We start from the raw sequence: 20,772 nt of genomic DNA, 5'->3' as shown, positions 1-20,772 counted from the left end.
GGGGAGGAGGGGCAGTTCCTGTCATTGCATGTACCCCTTGAGGGAGGAATGGGGGCACGTGCTTCCCAGATCTGCATGTGGGGTGAGGAAGGGCTGCTGCTGTAGGCTGGGGCTGCACTTGGGGCAGGCTGTGGTGGTGCTGGGAGGGGGAGTTTTCAGGGAGGGAGCTTTGGCAAATTTTGGGATAGCTGTAGCCCACCCCACAGACCCCCCTCTCAGCGCCACCGCCACCCACCTTCAGCACAGCCCTGACCCAAACCCCTGCCAGGAAGAGCCCAGCACAGCCTACCCTTGCCCCACATACAGATCTGGTAGGCACGTCCCCCCCTCCATGCTTCCCCTGGGGTGTGCACCCTACCAAACAAGCCGCTCACAGCTCTATCCCATGCCCCACCCCAGTCCAGCAGCGCCTGTCCCAGCCCAACTCCCACCCTCACCATGGAGGGGCCTCGATCTGCCCCCCTACACCCCTTCCCTCCCCCTCCACAGACTTACAGCCTGGATGCTGCTTTCCAAGCTGCCGGCTGTACTCCTGGCCACATGCATGCTGCAGCTCAGCACATGCACGTGGAATTTATCAGCAACATTACTGGCGACATCAGCCAAAAAAGCTGAATGGGATAATGTCAATTTTCCTTTTATCTGTGCCGATATAAAATGGACTGATGCATCAGTGCACCTCTATTGTGCACCCCTCCTGCTACTGCATTCAGCTACTTTTAAAATCTATAGCTCTTGGGGATCCACATGCTAAACATTTCAAGTCAATAATGTTTAATGTTTAACAATCAATATTCATTGGCAAGAATAAAAAGGAAGTGTATCAATTTGATTCTGGAAAGTTTCCAAAAACAAGAGCCCATTTTTATGGACATGATCCAAGGAAAATTACAGCCCATTATTTCACACCTACTGTATTATCAGTGTTTTAAGGGAAGCAATTATCTTCTGGTAAAATTAAGCCTATTCCTGCAAATATGTTCAGGGAAGATTTCATTGAGGCATCTTGTTTTAACTTCACTTAAATCAGGATGCAGGCAAATGCAGATAAATTTAATTTTGGTTTAATGAAAGTAGAATTTGCAAGTCCATGTTAGCAGGAAAATGATATTTTTTTTAGGTTTATAAAAAGAAACCCCAATTTTAATTTATTTCCTTTTCCCACTAAACTAAATTAAGATCATGTTAAATTCAAAGACTAGAGAGTTGGGAGATTACCACTGAAAAGCAAGGCCTACATGTATGGTCCTTTAATATACTAGATTTACGTATGTAATCATACAACCTTACATACAACCTTACATACTTCCCATATAAAAAGTTCGGTCAATGGCCAAAGATACAAAAACCATTCAATAATCCATTTAAAATGATCTCCACAAAATCCTTATTTCAGTTCTGTGCTTATCATTTTGTAATGGAGGAAGAAAGGACAACAATATTTTGACGTTTTTCTCAAAACGTAATTCCGAAACCATGCACAGCTGAAAGATTATCTGGAGAATCCTAGCAGTACCTTATGTGCATTCAGATAGTTTATTTATGGTATGGTGTAAAAAAAACAACCCAAAGCAACTCATACGTTCTCCAGTTCAAATAAGCTCCACCATGCTCTGGTTCCCCCAAATTCTGGAGATTATAGCATGCACCTCCTCAGCTGAAAGCATCCAATACTGCATCTCTATTACTTCTAGAAGTGAATGCTGTGTACTTCCATGTCCCTTGTCACCTTTCCAGCTGACTGTGTAAGGCTGGCAGGAAAATAAATATGCAGATACTTGCATGTAATTATCACTAAGCTCTTATCTTCTCTCCGCGAGATAGAATTACAAAACATCATTGCCATTGTACTTTGGCATAACATAGAAGTTTATCAACTTAAGCAAAAATAAGTGATTAGACACAAATTTACAAGAGTTCAATTTTTTTTAAATTCCAAGAAAAACAAAGTAAGACTTCAAAAGCCATGTGAAATGATCTGGTAAAAAAGAAATTGCAAAACTGCAACCACTGTAAGCATTTCCCAACTTAATCAACATTGCTATAAGTGAAGGCAATATCCAAAGAAAAATAATCTTTATCATAATTATACCTCACATATTTTTGATTAACAAGTCTGTAGCAAAATCCTATTATATCCATGTCTACTCTACAGAGGTCTCTCATTCTCTAAATTGTTAAGTCTGAGTTCTGAAAGAATGACTTTAAAATAATTCTAGAACTTTGTAGGATTCAAAACCCCCCAACAAATAGAACTTAAGAAATGTTGTATTGGCTCAAGATCAATGGCCACTGTCTAGAGTATCCTGTCTCTAGACAGTGGCAGAAGTGGATGCTATACATGGACAGCTTTGAACTGAAGAGCTCTGGAGTGATCTATCCCCTATTCCTTAGGCTCCCTGGCATCCAACACTTATTGGGTTAAGAGATGCTAGAGGAAATATCTCCAAACAACCTGTTCAATAGCTATTAACAGATCTATCATCCATGAACTCATACAGTCCCTTTTTGAACCTGGCTATGCTGTTTGCCTCCACCACCTCCTGTGACAACAAATTTCATAAGTCAACTACATGTTGTGTAAAAAAAACCTTTTTCTTGTTAATTTTTGACTTGTTACCTACTAATTTCAGCAGTTGCCCTCTAGATCTAATAAATGAGACTTCAAGAACAAGTTTCCTATTCACTTGATCCACATGATTTTATAGACCTCTATCATATCCTAATTCAATTAAAAATGCTGAGTATGATTTGCATTTCTACTGAACATTATAAAAGTTTTTAAAAGTTAATTTTAGTGGAATAAATTATATGAATTTTGAAATTTACCTCAGCCCTGCATCTTCATAATGGGGATGATTTACAATAGGACGAAGCGTAGACAACTTGATACTTGCCATTGTAGGCATTGCTCCTGCAAAAACAGCATCTGAAACATACAGATTTAAAAGAAGAATAAAGTAGTAAAAAGTAGTGAGAAAATTTGCATTTTAAATACTCAAGATCATATAATCATAGACTAATATATAAGAAAATATACAGAAGAACAGAAAGTTTCTTTTTTGCTTAAGAAATTACTTTGGAAGGGGACAAGTCAAGCTCTTGGGCAATACAGATGCGGGCTGTTGTGGAATAGCCCCCCTTGCAGCCTGTCCTGAGCTTCCATTGTTTATAAGCCTCTTTCTTCTTTCTTAAAAGGACCACAGTTTCCCTATTCAGCCATGAGGGCTTCCCAGCCCTTCTGTTACCTTTTCTCCGCATGGGAATGGACTTAGATTAGCAATAGGAATCAAGGACAACAAAGGAATGGACTTCATTTGCACAACATAGGCCCTCTTCCAGTACCCAGGGACTCAGTTTGTAATTCACTATTAGCTCTCAGATCCTTTTACCATACTTTTGTCTAGCTAATTATTCCCCATTTTGCATCTGTGTGTTTGAATTCACCTTCCCAAGCATGCAACCTTGATTTATACTTATTAAATTTAATCTTGTTGATTTTGGATCTTCTCTCCAATTTATCAAGAACATTTTGAATTCTGAGTCTGTTTCAAAACTGCTGGCAATTCCTCCTAGTTTAATTTTATCTTAATTTTTTATAATCAGTGGTCTACATTCAGTGACAGACAAACTTTTTGCACTGGCAGGCCAGATTGACCCAGGTTGGACCTTAGGGTACCCAAGTTGCTGATGTTACTGCTGCTTCTCCCTGCCACACCACAAACAAGGCTGCCCAACTCCCAACCACAGCATGACAGTGCAGATATAAACCGCTGAGGCTGTAATGTCACCAAAGCCCCACCCCCAGGTTCACAGGCCATGGGTTACTGGTCCCTAATCTAAATCATTAGCAAAAGTGTTGAATAGAATTGAGTAAGATGGACCTCTACAAAATCCCACTTGAAATGCCCTCCCAGTTTGACAGTGAACCATTAAGAACTACCCAATGGTTTTCCAAGCATTTGGTACCTACCTTATGGGTATTTCTAAACCTTGTTTTTCCTATGTTATTTGCAAGAACATCACATGGGACAGTACAAATCCATAAAAATTAGGGGTGCACTGACAAAGATTTTGAGGGCCCAATACCGATAGCAAATTTTTAAGACTTATTGGCTGATACCAATCCAAATTTCCAATACGCAGCCCAGCAGCTTGAAAAGCTGCAGCCAACTGGTAAATTTGTTGTGGTGGAAGGGGAAGGAGGAGAAGGGAAGGGGCATGGGGGGACAGATCAAGGCCCCTGCAGTGAGGGAAGGAGTGGGGCTGGGGCAGGTATTGCCCAGCCAGGGCAAGGTGGGGCGCAGGACACAGCCATGGCTTGTCTGAGGGACAGGGAGTGGGGGGTGGCTCCCACTGCTACCTGCACCCCAGGAGGACATGGGAAGGAGGCGGGGTGCCCAAGTCTGCATGAGGCAGACTGCAGCTGTGGACTGGGGCTGGGGGGGGCAGATCAAGGTCCCCATGGTGAGGGAGGAAGCGGGGCTGGGGCGGTGGCAGGTGCAGTGCGTGCTTATCTGCACTGTGCCCCAGCTCCAGCCTGCAGCAGCAGCCCACCCCGCCCATGTCCCATGCAGATCCAGGGGCATACGCCCCCCCCAGTGCCCTCCCAGGGTGCATGCAGCAGCAGAAGCTGCCCACCCATCCCCACACCCTCCGGATGAGCCACAGCTCCTTCCTGTGCCCAGCCCTGGCTGGGCAGTGCCTGCTGCAGCCGCATCCCCAGCCCCACTCCCTCACTCACCATGGGGCCTTGATCTGTCATTCCCCCCCCACAAAGATCCCTCCTTCTGCCCTACCCTTCCACCACAACAGACTTACCAACCGCACACAGCTCTCCAAGCTCCCAGGCTGTGCTCCTCACCCCCTACGTGCTGCTCTGCAGCTGCACACATGCACGGACATTTATTGGCCAAATTTTCAGCCAAATCAGGTCAATTTCTGATGGTCAATTTTCTTTATATCGGTGCCTATCCAATATTGGATCGATATTTTGGTGCACCTCTAATAAAAATACGTACAATATTTACTCAATTCCAAGCTGAAGTCCTGCCCCTCCCTCTTTAACATGGGGGGAAAAGATCCCTCATCATGGAATTGAGCAGAGGCTGTGGGGCAGGAGGGTGGCAGTGCAGAAGCAGCAGGCAGCTGCTGTGGCTATGGCTGTGGCCCCGACAAAGAGTAGGGGCTAGAGGCACTACTGCCTTCCCCCACCACAACTGCCTCTGCACCCTACCATCTCCACCCCCACCTCCATCATTTCCTCCTCCTCCTTCAGCCTCTGCTCCCTTCTCATCCCACCCCCTTCCTCTTACCTTCACTCAGGCAACCTCCATTCCCAGTGCAGCCTGGAGCAGAGCTGGTATGGCTGCTCTGAGCCTGGGCTGGGAGTGTGCTCTGTGCCCCAGGCTGCAGTGGGGACAGACCTGGCGGCATTAGAACAAGAGTGAGGGGGAGGGCCAGGTGACGAGCAAAGGCTGTGGTCGGGGAGAGGTAAGTGGGGGTCCTGCAGGCTGCAGAAGAGGTAGCATCAGGAAGTGGGGGGGGGGGAGACAGCAGTGACCAAACTTTTTGACCTCTCTGCACCTCCTACTCCCCCTTCTACCCCCACACTGCCTCTCCCCCCACAGTAAGGAAGACAAATTTAAGTCAGGCCTCCAATAATTAGGTTTGATACATGGAAAATTATAACAAATTTATAAAATGTTTCATGTATAAAATCCAATTAGTGAGGTGCTGTCTTGAAATAAAGGTCATCATGGATTGGGGTGAATGCAGTCCGTAGACAGATACATGTCCCTCCAACCTACTAATTCCCCATTATTCACCTAAGAGGAAATTAGATGGATTTGTCAGGAAAAGATTATGCCAAACCAAGGTTGGCTGCTGATCACCACGTTATCCTTTAGGTGCTGATGAATGGATTCTGGAATAAATTATTAAACTATCTTTGCTGAAATCAAAGCTAGGCCTGATTTGTAATTCACTGGGTCATCTTTTTATTCTTAACCTTTTCTTATTCTGGTCTGCTCTTCTGTTTCTGTTTAAAATTCCACTTGCTTAAAAATGTATCTGATCACTACTAATCTCTCCATGAAGACTGAAGCAGAGAAGATACTAAAATACTTCAGCCTCAACTTCTATTGTCTTTCCTTCCTTATTTAGTAATTTGTTCATACTTCTCTTTTTTCACCTCTTACTTGTAAGGTATTTTATAGAACCTTGCTTGTGGCCTTTAAATTCCTTGCTAGTTTAAACTTCTAATGTTGCACCTATATTCCTAAACTGATACTGTTCCTTTAATCTTATCCTAAGTGACCTACCTTTGTTTCTGTTTTTGTACATTTTTTTTTACTTTTCATGCTTAGGAGTTTTTTGATGGCGCCCTAAAGGCATCTTATTAAGTTTCTTGTTTTTCCCTTCCCTCTATGTTGGGATGACCTGACGTTGAGTATTTAATATAATTTCTTTTAGTAACCAGCTCTCCTCCACTCCTTTATCCCTTAGATTTTCTTCCCAAGACACCCAACCCAGGATCCTGAGTTTGCCAGAGTCAACAGGTTAATGATACTGTTTCTGCTTCTCCTTCCTTTTGTTTAAATAGAGAATTTATCATTCCAGGATCACTTTCAAATTTAGATATTCAAATAGGCCCTCCCTGCTAGACAGAACCAATTCTAAAAAATGGTAACTTCTTCTACCTTCTGAAACAAAAAGCTACAATTCAGATTCTTGGAATATGCTGAGAACTGTTCAAGACTCAATGTTTTAACTGGTCTCTACTGAATGTACTTAGACAGAAAAGTCAATAAATGTTATTGTTAAATATTCCTGCAGTTATTGCTTAAAGCTCAATAGGGTTAACACACACAAACAAACAGCTTACCTTGTCTAGTATTGATTTTTATCCATTCTAAAAGTTCTTCCTGTGGCAAATTGCTAAATTCTCCCACAATGTTCCATTGACTCTGAAGGTTCGCTGATCCTTCTATTGCCATTAATGCTAAAATGCCAAAGATCAGTGTCTTGGGCTGGATTTTACAAAAAAGCCATCCAAACAACTGAAACAGAAGAACCAATAAATTGTCAGATGAACATTATGTAATACAGTAGACAAGCCTGATACTTATTTTCAGTAGAAATATGTTAATGCACATTACAAAAAAAAATAGTTGGTTGTCAAGTGCCTAGTGCTACTTCTATTGATATTAGCAGGAGTCTTGCCGTCAATTTCAAAAGGACCAAGACCAGGCTCTTTAACTGTTTCTTTGTTGACTATCGCACACTACACCCTTCTTTCTTACAAAATGCAAAGAAAATGTAAATAAGTAGAACCTTAAACATTGCTCGAGTTTATTTTACGTGCAATGTACCAATGTCAACTTCACCTATGCAGTATTTTATCTTCTTACCAAATTAAGTGCTTAGTATATTCTTGGATGTTAAATGGATACCATCAAAATATGATAGAAAAGTAACACTATTTTCAGAACTTCAAATGCAAATCACAAAGTTTAACTTTTATATTGCTTTATATATCTACTTTCTCCTTTGCTGTGCTTAAAAAAATTTGACTTTACATTAAAATGACTAAGGTAATAAACACTGCAAAATATTATTTTTAATTCTCTATTATTTGGTTTGACCAAGGAGAACTTAATACAGACATATTTCACTTAAATCCCAGTTCCCAAGGAAATATACCTTGTAATTTTTATCAACTTGTTTAAGTAAAAAATGTAAAGCCTTTTTAAAAAATTTGCAACACTTGCATTCACTAAAGTTATTCCCATTAATAAGAATTCCTGAGGCTGCTATCCTCTTGCACCAGGGCTGTCCAACTGGAGGCTCATGACAGATCAGTTAGCAGCTCCCCAGGCTCCTGCCCAGCCATCAGTCCACCTATTCTCTTTGCAGTGGCAGCCAGGAACCCCTTATGGGTTCTAGTTCCAGGGGGTGGGATAGCACAGCAGAAAGGGGCCAGGCCAGACTGTCTGCTGCACATGCAGAAAGGGATCTGTGTGAGCTGCATGCTTGGAAAAAGAGGCAGCCAGGCCTCCCTGCAGGTGGGCTGGCTGCCTGTGCAATGCACAGGGCAGGGGACTGAGGGTGCTGCATGCATGGATAGGGGGAGCTGTGCTGGCACAGACAAGCACGCAGGGTGTGCAGACTCTGGGTCTCTGTCTTGTGCTGTGTGGGGCCCTGGGCTGCCAAGAAGCTGGAGCCTGTTTTAGACCATAAATTGAATTGTGTTTCTCCAAAGAGAAAGCGTTTTGTCCTGCCACCCTGCAAATGAACAAGTTCAGTAGAACTTGAAGCAAGATGATGAAGTAAGCAAAACGTACTACTGAATTTCTTTTATTACTGAGAATATTAAAACAGTGCCACCCAGTAATTAAAACGTTGCATCCTACAACCTTTGCTGTATTTTAATAAAGGCTTTCTACAAGGGGAGGTTTGTGAGTGGTATGCTGCACCAATGTAGAGACCTCCACATGTATGCAATGTTATTTCCTTAATATAATGTAACCAGCAAAATTATTGTGGTGTTTTTACTCCTGTTGGAATAAACAGTAAATTCATCTAACAGTAAGTTACAGGGTAGTAGCAAAAAAATCAGCTTCCAAGTGTGGTCAACCACCTATTATACTGTGGTGAGCTGGTCAAGTTTTTGACATGAAAAGCCAGAACTGATCTACGTTTAATCTTCAACAGGAGCAAAACAAAGAGAATTCCAAGGTCTGCTTTACAAAGCTGCACCTGACAACAAGGAGCTGTTTGATGTGTGGGAGCCCAAAGAACAGCCCAGAGACAGACATGAACATCCAGTCCACCAGCCCAATCACTACTCAGTTTTCCACCCTTGAAAATGCTCAGGCTGCCAGCAGCATTGGAGACCTCATTACATATGCCTGATATGTTACTGAAACGCTTGTATTTTATTTCTAGAGCTGGATGCTGCCATCTGATGCAAGGTACTATTGCAAGTTTTACTCCTTTTCTTTCCTGGTTCCCTCCTTCCCTATTAAGTTATCTTCTGTACACTCAAAACAGTGACTAGTCAGCAAGAATGTAAAACCAAGCCCATCAGGCACTGTTCCCTCTCTCCTCCCTCTATTCAAATTCTCTCTCTCATCCTCCCTCCTGGTATAACCTCCTCCCCCTGGCACACTTAAAATGGTGACCACACTAATGTATGCCCTTCTGCCAGCTGCCTCTCCTTCTCCAACAGTGGGCTACCTACTTGCAACAGTGCATATTTACCTGCTGACTACACAGATTCAAAAGAACACCTTACAGAAGGTAAATTATGGAATGCTTGGTTCTCGAAGAATACCATGCTTTTTGATCAAGCAAGCAATTTATGTTCAGACAGTATGTACAGTTTATCAGTACAAACTTTACCTGGGCATATGTTTCTCGGTAAAAACAGACTAAAAAGTTACACAGCAAAAAGAAGCAACAAACAGCTAGAAAACACAAGGCATGCCTACATGTGATGCTACATCACCATAGCAATGTGGTTTGGTGACAGAGTCTGCAAGCATCCACACATGACCAGCAGCTACACTGCCATAGAGACACTCCCCTGGTATAGCGCGCCACTATGGGAAAGTAGCTACTAAAAATAATCATCCATTGCGCATACAGCACAGTATGGGGTGTTACTGCATCACAATTTAGTACTTCCTTCCTATGGCAGTGTAGTATCACATGTAGATGTGCTCTGTGTTTCCCAACTGTTTATTACTTCTTGCTGCCATGTAACTTTTTAGTCTGTTTGTACTGAGAAACATATGCCCAAGTAAAGTTTGTGCTGCTGGCAGCCTTTTGGAAGTACTAAATCACGGCGCAGTAACAACATCACCATAGTGGCACATGTAGACGCACCCACAAAGACATGGTACCAACACTAATGCCTATGTCACAAACCTACTGCAAAGCAGTGTTAATGGCACAACAGAACTTTGAGTAGAAACAAAAGAGATATCAAGTGGCATTTTAGATACAGAAAGTGCTCCAGTAGGGCTCTAATATCACATGGCAGGTCATCATTCTCCCTCACTCTCAAATACATATATCTTGCTGCAGCACAGGACACTTCAGGTGTATAACAGCAAGAGATTTCTTGGTGGGTTCCCCTTGGCCTTTGTAAATAAGCAATTTCTTTGCTGTCTTATCACACAGATAAGGAATCTTTTCTAAAATTTATGCTGCTTGGGAAGTGTGACTATGATCATTAACTGGCCTTCTCATTCTTTCCAAACCTATGCTCTGAAACCACTGGGAATAAGGGTGCAAACAGACATAATTCTTGTGCCACTATAAACATTTTTATGGTGGCACAGGTTGTGAGCAAACAGATATCCTAGCTCCTCCTCACATTTCAAATGCCCAAAAACATTTGCCATGTCCAAAGGAAGTCACAGTTTGTGATGTCTTAAGAGAAAAGCATCTGTTTAATTACTGTGTGCCCTAGTAACCCCTCTGCAGGGGATTCCTGAAGCACGTATATCAGGCTGCTGCACCCTGACTTGGGGCACATGCCTGCAAACAGGAGAAGTCTCATGGGGTCACAGGATTCCACGGGGATTCACCTGCTTGCAGATGTCTGCCATGGAAATCTCCTGCAAGGGATTCCTATAATATGCATACCTTCCTGCCAAATCCCAACCTGAAGTATTGCACCCTAGAACCATAGGATCAGGCCTGTGAAGCCCTAGGAGGGGCAGAAAACTGACCCCACCCAGGCAACAGCCCTGGATGACAGCTGTAAACACCAATGAAGCAGATCAACTTTACCAGAACATATGCTGGCACAGCTGATCCCACCACAGTGATGCCTGTTTATACCTTCATCAGTAACCTAATCCTGTTAGCTCGCTACAGTGAAAAGCAGTACAACAGAATGGCAATCCAACATGCCCCATAAAGTGCAGTCAAACAGCTACTTAGCAGTAACAATTTATGTAAGCTAGGGAGGTTCCCTGCATTAGTTTTAAAGTTATGGGAAAAAAGGTGGAAAAGGACATATGGCCAGAATTACTCAATGAAAAGCTCTGAGGATGATACCTCAAAACTGTCAAGTGAAAGTGATTAATTACCCAGAAAACTGCAAAAGGACCAACTGGTTGTTAAACTGCTTGCCTTAAGCATTCCACACCTGAGATGTCCAGGCCCTCTAAGACATACTCTTACTAACTGCCCAACATCTGGCAAAATAAGTATTTTAAAAAAGCGTTTAGTGACTTGGCAGATGCCTCTGAAAAGTGAGTTCAGTCAACTCAGTTACAGAGGTTCTGAGAATGGGAAACTGCAGGATAGAGGCCAAAACAGAAGGTTTCTCAGTGACCAGGAGCTGGGAAAGCAAAACTCTGCTGTGACCCAGGAGACTGCTGAAAAAGACAAGATGATGCAAAAGGCACAATGAATTACGGGGAAAGGTTTCTACAATTTTGGGTGCTCAATATGAGATGACTTATTTTCAGAGTATGTTGCATGTTAATAGTACTGTGTGTATAAAGCAAAAAACTTCCATCAGCTTTAGCTGCAACCATTAGCACTCATCACTTCTGCAGATCAAACCAAAATCAGGCACCCAGAAAAAGAACGAAATTTATTAACTCACCTGAACTGCTCTGGTCCAAGTGATTTGCACAGCATCAAATACCAAGGACAGAACACAAGCCTCCCTTCATCTCAACCTCACACCTGCCCATATTGGATTTTAGTCTTTTTGTCTCAGTCCCCTGTTATCATCAGCTCCACATCTGATGTCAGTGCCCCCCCCCCGCTCCCACCACCACTTTATTTACCCCTTACTGGCTCTCAGCCCCTTGCCTACCCTATCCCAGTCTCTGCCTTACTCTAGGATCCCTGTTTACATGCCAAACTAATTCCAGTTCATCCAGAAGTAAACACCTCATTCAGAAAGTTTCAGTCCTTAAGGTTTCGCAAAGTTATAAGCAACTGTAAAGAAGGTCTTAGAACTGCCAGGTTCCCTGAGCACTGCATACATAAAACCAAAGTAGTGTAGACTACACAACTTTGTACACTGTATACAATGCTGGAGTGAAGTCCATTTACTACAGATTTTCCAGTAATTCTCAAAATTGTTGTTCTCTCAGGTTCATTAGTGAAAAATCTACAATGTTTCTATGCATATCTATTTCTTGCATATATTCCACATCGGGGGGAAAAAACTGGTCAATTTCTTACAGCTGGAGGGTATAAACAGATGAAAAGTTCTCCTCCAAAGCCTTTTGTTTTGGGATCCTACAGATGTTCCAGTCCACTGCCTGGCTTTAAGCGCTTGTGAAGTATGTGAAATAAAATATGTTAATACTTTTTTCCTGGGACAATGCTGTAAATTAACTGCAGTTAATTCAAGTTAAATTGCCAGTTACTCTAGGGACAAGCCCATTAGGCTGTGTTCTCTCCGGCCACCTACTGGCAGAGAAACAGTAATATACCTTGAAAGAATTACATGGCATGCTCTGGGTTTTGACCTGGATCAATCAGGACCACCTCAAATGAGACAGCTGTTTATAGCCTGAGTGATTTAAAACTGTAAGTTATATCCTTATTTCCCAACAAGGTTTGTCTTCAAAGAAGCAAAATGCTTTCAGCTTCAAGCTATATTCCTAAATAAATAATAAATTACATTAGGTGCTTGAGTAAGTGATTCTAATATTAGAGAAAAATGGAATAATTCCTAAACATTAAAATAAAGATTAAATTTAAAACTTGATATTAACCTGCAATGGCAGTGGAATGTATAATTTAAAGTTAATGAAAAAAATGTACTTCCTGTCTTTCTATAAAGGAAGCTGAGTAACAAGACACAATTAGGTAAACATTTGATTAAATGTTAATATCTACTTAGAGACTCAATTTTTATTTACTAATTCAGCATTTGCCTTTAAATACTCAAGTAAAAAAAATTAGCAGCCATCAACTTGTACACTTGTGTGATTTTAGACAATATACTATGGTAGCATCACAGGTACTGAGAGAAGGCTTCAGGGTTAAAAAAAATCTTACCTGCTTTGAACATATCAAGGAAGCCATAACACACAGGTGAGGTGTCAGAAATAGCTTCAGTCTCATAATTAAAATACCAAGTACAGTAAATGCCACTAGCTGCAATACATGGTATACCAGCTGCAGAGAAACACACCACACAAAAGATAAGCTAACATTCAAATAAAAGGTTACTGTATTACAATTCTTAAACTCAACTCATTTGAAAGCTTGTCTTTCTACCAAAGTAAAAAAAAATCTTCCAAATTCAAGACAATGACAAAGAGTAAATGAGCTTCCTTTTCCTTCTGCTCAGGTTAAGTATGCTTAGTTGTGGATGAAAAACATAACTGGAAAAAGGGAGGAGGAAGAGCAGCATGAAAAGGGTAGCTGGAGAGGTGACTTAGTATACAGGAGGGCATGAAGCAAGACAGGTAGCCAATAATGTTTGAAATGTTTCCTGTACAAGTCACTTAACTTTGCAAACGGTAGAGAGACTTATTTACATATTGGTTATTGGATCGCTATTGGCCAATATGGCTGGTTAATAATTGGCTATCAGTATCAGCCACAAAAGCCTTTAATCGGTGCACGCCTAAAATCCAATACTATTGAAAAGGGTACTCTTCAAGCAAGGGGCACACATCAAGAAAATACTGAAAGCTAGACTTTATGGTAGCTTATTTATATTACAAATATTTTTATCTTTTTTTCTTTTAGTAAAAGCATATAGCTATAAAAAGTCACTCTGGTGACATATGGAAAGCAATACTGAACAGGGAATGGGGAATTAGACATGAAAACTTAGCTTTGAACAAGCATCCAATCATACAGAGATCATCCTGTTTAAAAACACATTAGGAAAAAGCACATCAAATCAAGCAGATGGAAGCCTTACCTCACCATGGTTAAAACGTTCCTCTCTGAATAAAAGGAAAAAAATATTTGTTCACATTAGAATAATTAATAGGGAAGCAGAAGTTTTATTAAATGATCTGTAAGATCTATACAATTAAACAGAACTAAATCAATAATACTGGCACAAACATTTTTCTGCCATAGATTTCATTAAAATCAGGCAGAAGAGAAGGCAAGGTGGTACAAACTAAGTCATTCAAAGAGCCATAAGCATCTGTAGACAATAGTTTTTTTGTCAGATGCTATGAATACCCGTGAATACTATGAATAGCAGCTGACAAAAAAAATAGGCTGTCACTTACAAAAGCTTCTGCCTCATTAATTAGTCCCATCCTGCCTTGCCTTTTGACTAACTTCAGACTACAAGTTACATGTAACTCTTGATACAGTCAGTTAACTGTTTTCTCTCCATTACATACTAGTTTATCTTCAAAAGATGAAAAATGTGCTTTACATGTTTTCATTACTCTATGAATAATCTTACAAATTAAGTACTTGGACATTGAACCTAAGCTCATGAAGTAAATATGTAATCAGTACTGACTGTCATAATTAACAAAAAAGTCAATCATTTATACAGTTTCTGGCTCATTTGGAGAAAATGATAGAAGCTATAACTTAGGTCTCAGCAAAAAAGTAATCATAGAAGAAATTAACTTTGCTACCGAATCACTGCAAATCTATTTCCACATATATATACTGTATGTATATCTACTGTGCTCATAAAACTGTGAGAACAGAATCTTGAATCTCATATTTGTTGAAAATTCAATGGAAGACTACATCTGCTAAGACAAACACAAAAAACCCAATAGAAGAGAAACAAAAAAGGCACTAGTGAGGAAGTAACAAATCACTGGTTGCCTAACTCATCACTGTTGAATGTTGGAGTCAGTGACAGGTATCAAAACAGACTTCAAAATAACATACAGTTAAAATGAAGATAAATTCAGTGCTGAGTAAGGCAGCAGCAATTTGTCCAAATCAAACATCAGCTGTCTAGTATGGCTGTGCGAAGCTTCGGTAGCTGGTTTGATTCAGGGAAGATTCGGCCCAATTCTGGGACCAAATCTGAATCGAATCGGGAGACCAATTAAAAATTCCAAATCAATTTGGAAAAGCTTTGTCCACTTCAGAGATTTGGCCATAGGCTAAACAAACAGCTGACACAGCTACCTCCAGCTGGTAAGTCTGGGGCTGGGGGAAGGAAAGGGTGTGGGGGAGGGAATGATTAGGGCTGGGACTGGGACAAGCTGCCCAGCCCAAGGGGTGGGAGGAGGGTAGCTGGGGCAGCTTGACATGTCAGCCGGAGCCCGGCAGCGCTCAACCTCTGTGGCCCCAGTTCCCAGGCAGTGCGCGGTGTGCTGGCAAGCTGTGCGGCACCCATGCCATAGGGCAGTTGCTGTGCAGGTGCCAGGTGAGGGGGAGGGGGGGCAATCCCCACTGGCCCCCACTGTGCGGGGGGGGGCTCTGCCACAAGCCCTCAAAGGCCCCAGCTGCCACTACCAGAGCCATTGAGTGCAGGGCTTTTTTCTTTCTTAAATTAAAGTGCTGGGACTAGGCTGGGATTGGTCAGGCAAACATGAGGGCTTCTCCCATGGCTCCCCCTTCCCGGGGAGAGGCAGACACAGCCGGTGGAGCTGTGGGAGAACATGCAGCTGCACGGCTGTGTCTGCCTCTTCTCAGCTGATCCGAATCACTGAATCTCTCCGAACTAGCACTGAATCTTTCGAAGTAGATTCAGTCAAATTGATTCAGGACAGTGATCTGAATCTCTGAATCGCTGTCCTCTGAATCAGCCAAATCCAAATCAGAATCGAATACTTCCCTGTTCACATGGGCCTACTATCTAGTATTTTCAAGATATGCCCAAGCGATTCAGGGACAGGATTAACACTAGGATGCTGAAACAGAAGTCCATCACATCAAGTATGTTGCCAGCTGGCTCTCTCTCAAACTTTGGGTGTGTCTACATGGCACAGTATGATACCATGCAGAGATGCTCAAGATATGCTATTTTTGGGACTCAAGCTAGGTAGTTCAGGTTTATACTTTCACAGCACTGCACTCCCCAATTCGGCTACGCTTCATACTAAGCAACCTCTTTTCCCCACAGGAAGCATATATTTATCGCTGTGGAATAAGACTAGCTACATAGGAAGTAAAAGGAAAACTAAATGGGAGTGTAGGGCCACTGCTCATTGCCTCAGGATAACCTGGTCACTACCACTCAGGAAAAAATAGAACTCCTAAATGACTACTTTGCCTCGGTCTTTCACAGGACCAAGGGGAACGACATGCCAGGTAGGGGACAGAATGAGCAGGCTGGGATTGACACCGCTCCCACCATTGCCACAGAACTGGTGTACAATCAATTAAAGAAACTGGACGTACATATAATCAGCAGGACCGGATGAACTCTACCCAAGAGTGCTGCAAGAGTTGGCTGAAGTAATTGTAGAGCCCCTGGCAAAGGTCTATCAAAAATCATGGGCCTCTGGAAAAATCCCAGAGGACTGGAAGAGGGCAACTGTTGTGCCCATCTTCAAGAAGTGCAAGTGTGAAGACCTGGAAAACTATAGGCCAATTAGCTTAACTTCTATTCCAGTGAAAATCTTAGAAACATTCATCAAAAAGGCTATACGTGACACACTTACAGAAGGCATGATACTGAATGACAGCCAGCACGGCTTCAACACAGGCAGGTCTTGCCTGACCAACTTCATTTCTTTCTATGATTAGATGACTCATCACCTCGGCGGCTAGGATCTGGAACCAACTTCCAAGGGAAGTGGTGCTGGCTCCTACCCTGGGGGTCTTTAAGAGGAGGCTTGATCCCTACCTAGCTGGGATCATTTGAGCCCAGTTCTTTTCTCCTGCCCTGGCAGGGGGTCGGACTTGAAGATCTATAAGATCCTAGAAAAGTTTATTAAGGAGGCCATCCTTGAGGGACTGGCCCAGGCTAACATTCTAAGGGATAGCCAGCATGGGTTTGTTGCGGGTAGGTCTTGTTTGACCAATCTCATTTCCTTCTATGACCAGGTGACCTATCACCTGGACAAGGGAGAAGAGATTGATGTCATATATCTTGACTTCAAAAAAGCTTTTGATCTGGTATCCCATGATCACCTCTTGGCCAAACTGCCCAGTTGTGGCCTTGGCTCCACCACGATCCGCTGGCTGGGAAATTGGCTTCGTGGTCAGACCCAGAGGGTTGTGATTGATGGCAGTCACTCATCATGGTGCCCTGTGACCAGTGGGGTCCCTCAAGGCTCTTTCCTGGGACCCATACTGTTCAACATCTTCATTAACGATGTGGACATTGGAGTTAGGAGTGGACTGGCCAAGTTCGCCGATGACGCCAAACTTTGGGGCAAAGCATCCACGCCAGAAGATAGGCGGGTGATCCAGGCTGACCTGGACAAGCTCAGCAAATGGGTAGACGAGAACCTCATGGTGTTTAACACCAAAAAATGCAAGGTTCTCCACCTTGGGAGGAAAAACCTGCAGCTTCCTTATAGGCTCGGCAGTGCTACGTTGGTTAGCACTACAGAAGAAAAAGACTTGGGGGTCATCATTGACCACAAGATGAACATGAGCCTGCAATGCGATGCTGCGGCTAGTAAAGCGACCAAAATGCTGGCGTGCATCCATAGATGCTTCTCGAGCAAATCCCGGGACGTCATTCTCCCCTTGTACTCGGCCTTGGTGAGGCCGCAGCTGGAGTACTGCATCCAGTTTTGGGCTCCACAATTCAAAAAGGATGTGGAGAAGCTTGAGAGAGTCCAGAGGAGAGCCACACGCATGATCAGAGGTCAGGAAAACAGATCTTACGATGACAGGCTGAGAGCCATGGGACTCTTTAGCCTGGAAAAGCACAGGCTCAGGGGTGATCTGATGGCCACCTATAAGTTTATCGGGGTGACCACCAGGATCTGGGGGAATGTCTGTTCACCAGACCGCCCCAAGGGATGACGAGGTCGAACTGTCACAAACTCCTGCAAGACCGTTTCAGGCTGGACAGAAGGAAGAATTTCTTTACTGTCCGAGCACCCAAGGTCTGGAACAGTCTGCCACTGGAGGTGGTTCAAGCACCTACATTGAACACCTTCAAGAGCAAATTGGATGCTTATCTTGCTGGGATCCTATGACCCCAGCTGACTTCCTGCCCTTTGGGCAGGGGGCTGGACTCGATGATCTCCCGAGGTCCCTTCCAGCCCTAATGTCTATGAAATCTATGAAGGTCCCTTCTGACCCTACTTCTATATGATTCAATGACAGAAAAGTGGATGACATCATATACCTTGACTTCCAGAAAACCTCTGACCTGGTATCCCACAAAGTACTGATTAGAAAGCTGGAAGATATTGGGCTCAACTGCAGGACCACCAAGCGGGTGCAAAACTAGTTGCAGATAGTCCATATGAACGGATTGGTGTCGTCCTGGCAAGAGGTGGGGAGTGGCGTACCGCAGGGGTTGGTACTTGGCCCAGTGCTGTTCAATATCTTCATCAACAACCTGGATGAGGGGGTGAAAACCCCACTGGTCAAGTTCGTGGGTGACACCAAGACATGGGGTTGTGCAGACACCCCCACAGATAGGCTACAGATACAAGCAGACCTAGACGGCCTGGCATGTTGGGCAAAACAGAACCAGATGAAGTTCAGCGCAGAGAAATGCAAAGTGCTGCATCTGGGAAGGAAGAACCCCCAGCACACCTAAAGGCTTGGCATCGCTAACCCGACCAGCACCACAAATGAAAGGGATCTGGGGGTAACAATAGACTCCAGCATGAATGTGAGCCAACAATGTGACACTGTAGCCACTAGGGCCAATAAAAAACTCTGGCATGCTTCTATTGATGCATCTCCAATAAATCCAAAGAAGTGATTCTCCCGCTTTACTCAACATTGGAGCAGCTGGAGTATTGCATCCAGTTCTGGGTGCTACACTTCAACAAGGATGTGGCTAAAATTCGAGAGGGTCCAGAGAAAGGCCACCCATATGATCAGGGACTTGCATGGCAAGCCATATGAGGAGAAGCTGAAGGATCTCGGACTCTTCAGCTTAAAGAAAAGAAGGCTGAGAGGGGACCTGATTGCGGCTTATTGCTATAATCAGAGAGGGTCTCAGTGAACAACTGTTTACCAGGGTGTCCTGGGGGAAAACTAGAAACAATGGCCACAAACTCCTGGAAAATAATTTCAGGCTGAACATTATGAAAAACTTCTTTACAACTAGGGTGTCCACACTATGGAACAAGTTCCCTCTTGAGGTGCTGCAATCATCTACCGTAGAGGTTTTCAAGAGAAGAATGGATAGTCACCTGGCTGGGGTTGGCTGACCCCCCAGATGTCTTTCCTGCTCATGCCAGGAGCTGGACCTGATGATCCTCCAGGGTCCCTTTCAGCCCTACCATTCTATGATGATTCTATGAAATATATTTATTGCCCTATCCTAAACAAAGAACATAACTATAACAAACATTGTCAAATCTGAATTCTCTGTTCTGTATCTGAATATCTTGGGATTTTTAAATTGAGCATGATAATCCAGAAGGAAGAGAGAAAAGGAGATGCTTGTGTTTGTGGGAGATGGACAGAAAAACAGAAGAGTAGAACAAAACACTTAGAAATTAGTAATCTAAATGTGTATGGCTAACAGAGAGCTCTACAGCTATATTTACATTGACAAAATATTATCTGTACGTATTAAATACAGCTCAGCGCAATAAACTGCAAATATTTTACCCTCAAAAACAGATCTCCAATCAAAGTTATTGCTTAGATTATTTGGCATGTCTCAAGTCAAATGAAAAAGAATACTAATATTTCGTTTGCAATGCATAAATTTTAACATTAAAAGATATTTACCTTTCACAGAGATCTTTCTGAGATAAAACCAAGGTGATGTATTTAACTGCCTGAAGAGAGTGAAATTTAAGATGAAGTTACATTTTTAGAAAGCATTTTCAATATCTGCAACTTATATTTTAAGAGGGCAAAATGCCAAATCTGAGACAGTGAAGCTAAAAAAAAGATGATCTGCATATAATATTTCAGACAGACATGCAAAAAAAATCTAATTAAGCAAGCAGTTTGTAATTATTCCATCTGTTCTTGTGTTAATTAAATTGTATGTTGTTTTTACACAAACCATAAATAAATATACAAAAACAATTAGTTATTAAACATATTTATAGTCTGTCAATCTTGCACAACGTATGCTCCAAGTAAAATTATAGTACAATTATTATTATTATTATTATTATTATTATAAGTTTCACATTTACATTGCTGTAATTTAAAAATGAACAGGAGAATTAGATTTAACTTTCTATATCCACCCAAAGTTTAAATTAAACAAAGGAAGCTCTAAGAAAGATCAATTTCTAATGTTGAAAATTAAATATGGAAAAATATGCCCATATTCACGGGCACATTTTTTGTTCAGTTACTTTTCTCTAACTTTCTTTTCTCCCCCCACGTGAAAGATCCTTGTATTTCCACAAATAACACATTGAAATTTAGTCATTTACTTCAGCTTATGAAAGACTAGGTCTTTGCTTCATATCTTCACAGAAAATAATTCAACTTTTTATTTATTTATATATTTAATAAACACCAATAGCAATATATAATTTCCCCCCCAGAACATACCAAGAGTAATTAACCCATTAAACGAATTGCATACCTTCTTGAAAATTACTCCAAAAATCACAAGAACAACTGGAAGTAGTAGTGTCTTTGTGTACCTTAAAGGAGTCTGAAATACAGATAAACAATTATGATTTGCTTCAGTTATAATTCTGTTTATTGGTCAGCTTGAAA

The 20,772-nt window shown here is 42.2% G+C and overlaps 1 protein-coding gene across 1 annotated transcript in view; it reads right to left on the bottom strand.

Moving 5' to 3' along the window:
- The window catches only part of DPY19L1 (dpy-19 like C-mannosyltransferase 1), an 89,823-nt gene that overhangs the window by 9,766 nt on the left and 59,285 nt on the right, over positions 1–20,772 (bottom strand). Inside the window, exons 16-21 of the mRNA XM_090050166.1 lie at positions 20,636–20,707; positions 19,816–19,865; positions 13,922–13,946; positions 13,045–13,164; positions 6,887–7,061; positions 2,830–2,929 (exon numbers count right to left, since the gene is read on the bottom strand). Of these exons, the coding sequence (XP_089906292.1) occupies positions 2,830–2,929; positions 6,887–7,061; positions 13,045–13,164; positions 13,922–13,946; positions 19,816–19,865; positions 20,636–20,707 (542 nt within the window). The remainder of the gene's footprint in view (positions 1–2,829; positions 2,930–6,886; positions 7,062–13,044; positions 13,165–13,921; positions 13,947–19,815; positions 19,866–20,635; positions 20,708–20,772) is intronic.

Source organism: Crocodylus siamensis, chromosome 5 (assembly GCF_052110815.1).
Source record: "Crocodylus siamensis isolate JL-2025a chromosome 5, ASM5211081v1, whole genome shotgun sequence".
Taxonomy (NCBI): domain Eukaryota; kingdom Metazoa; phylum Chordata; order Crocodylia; family Crocodylidae; genus Crocodylus; species Crocodylus siamensis.
The sequence above is the reverse complement of the archived record's forward strand: the minus strand, read 5'-3'. Positions and strand labels throughout refer to the sequence as shown.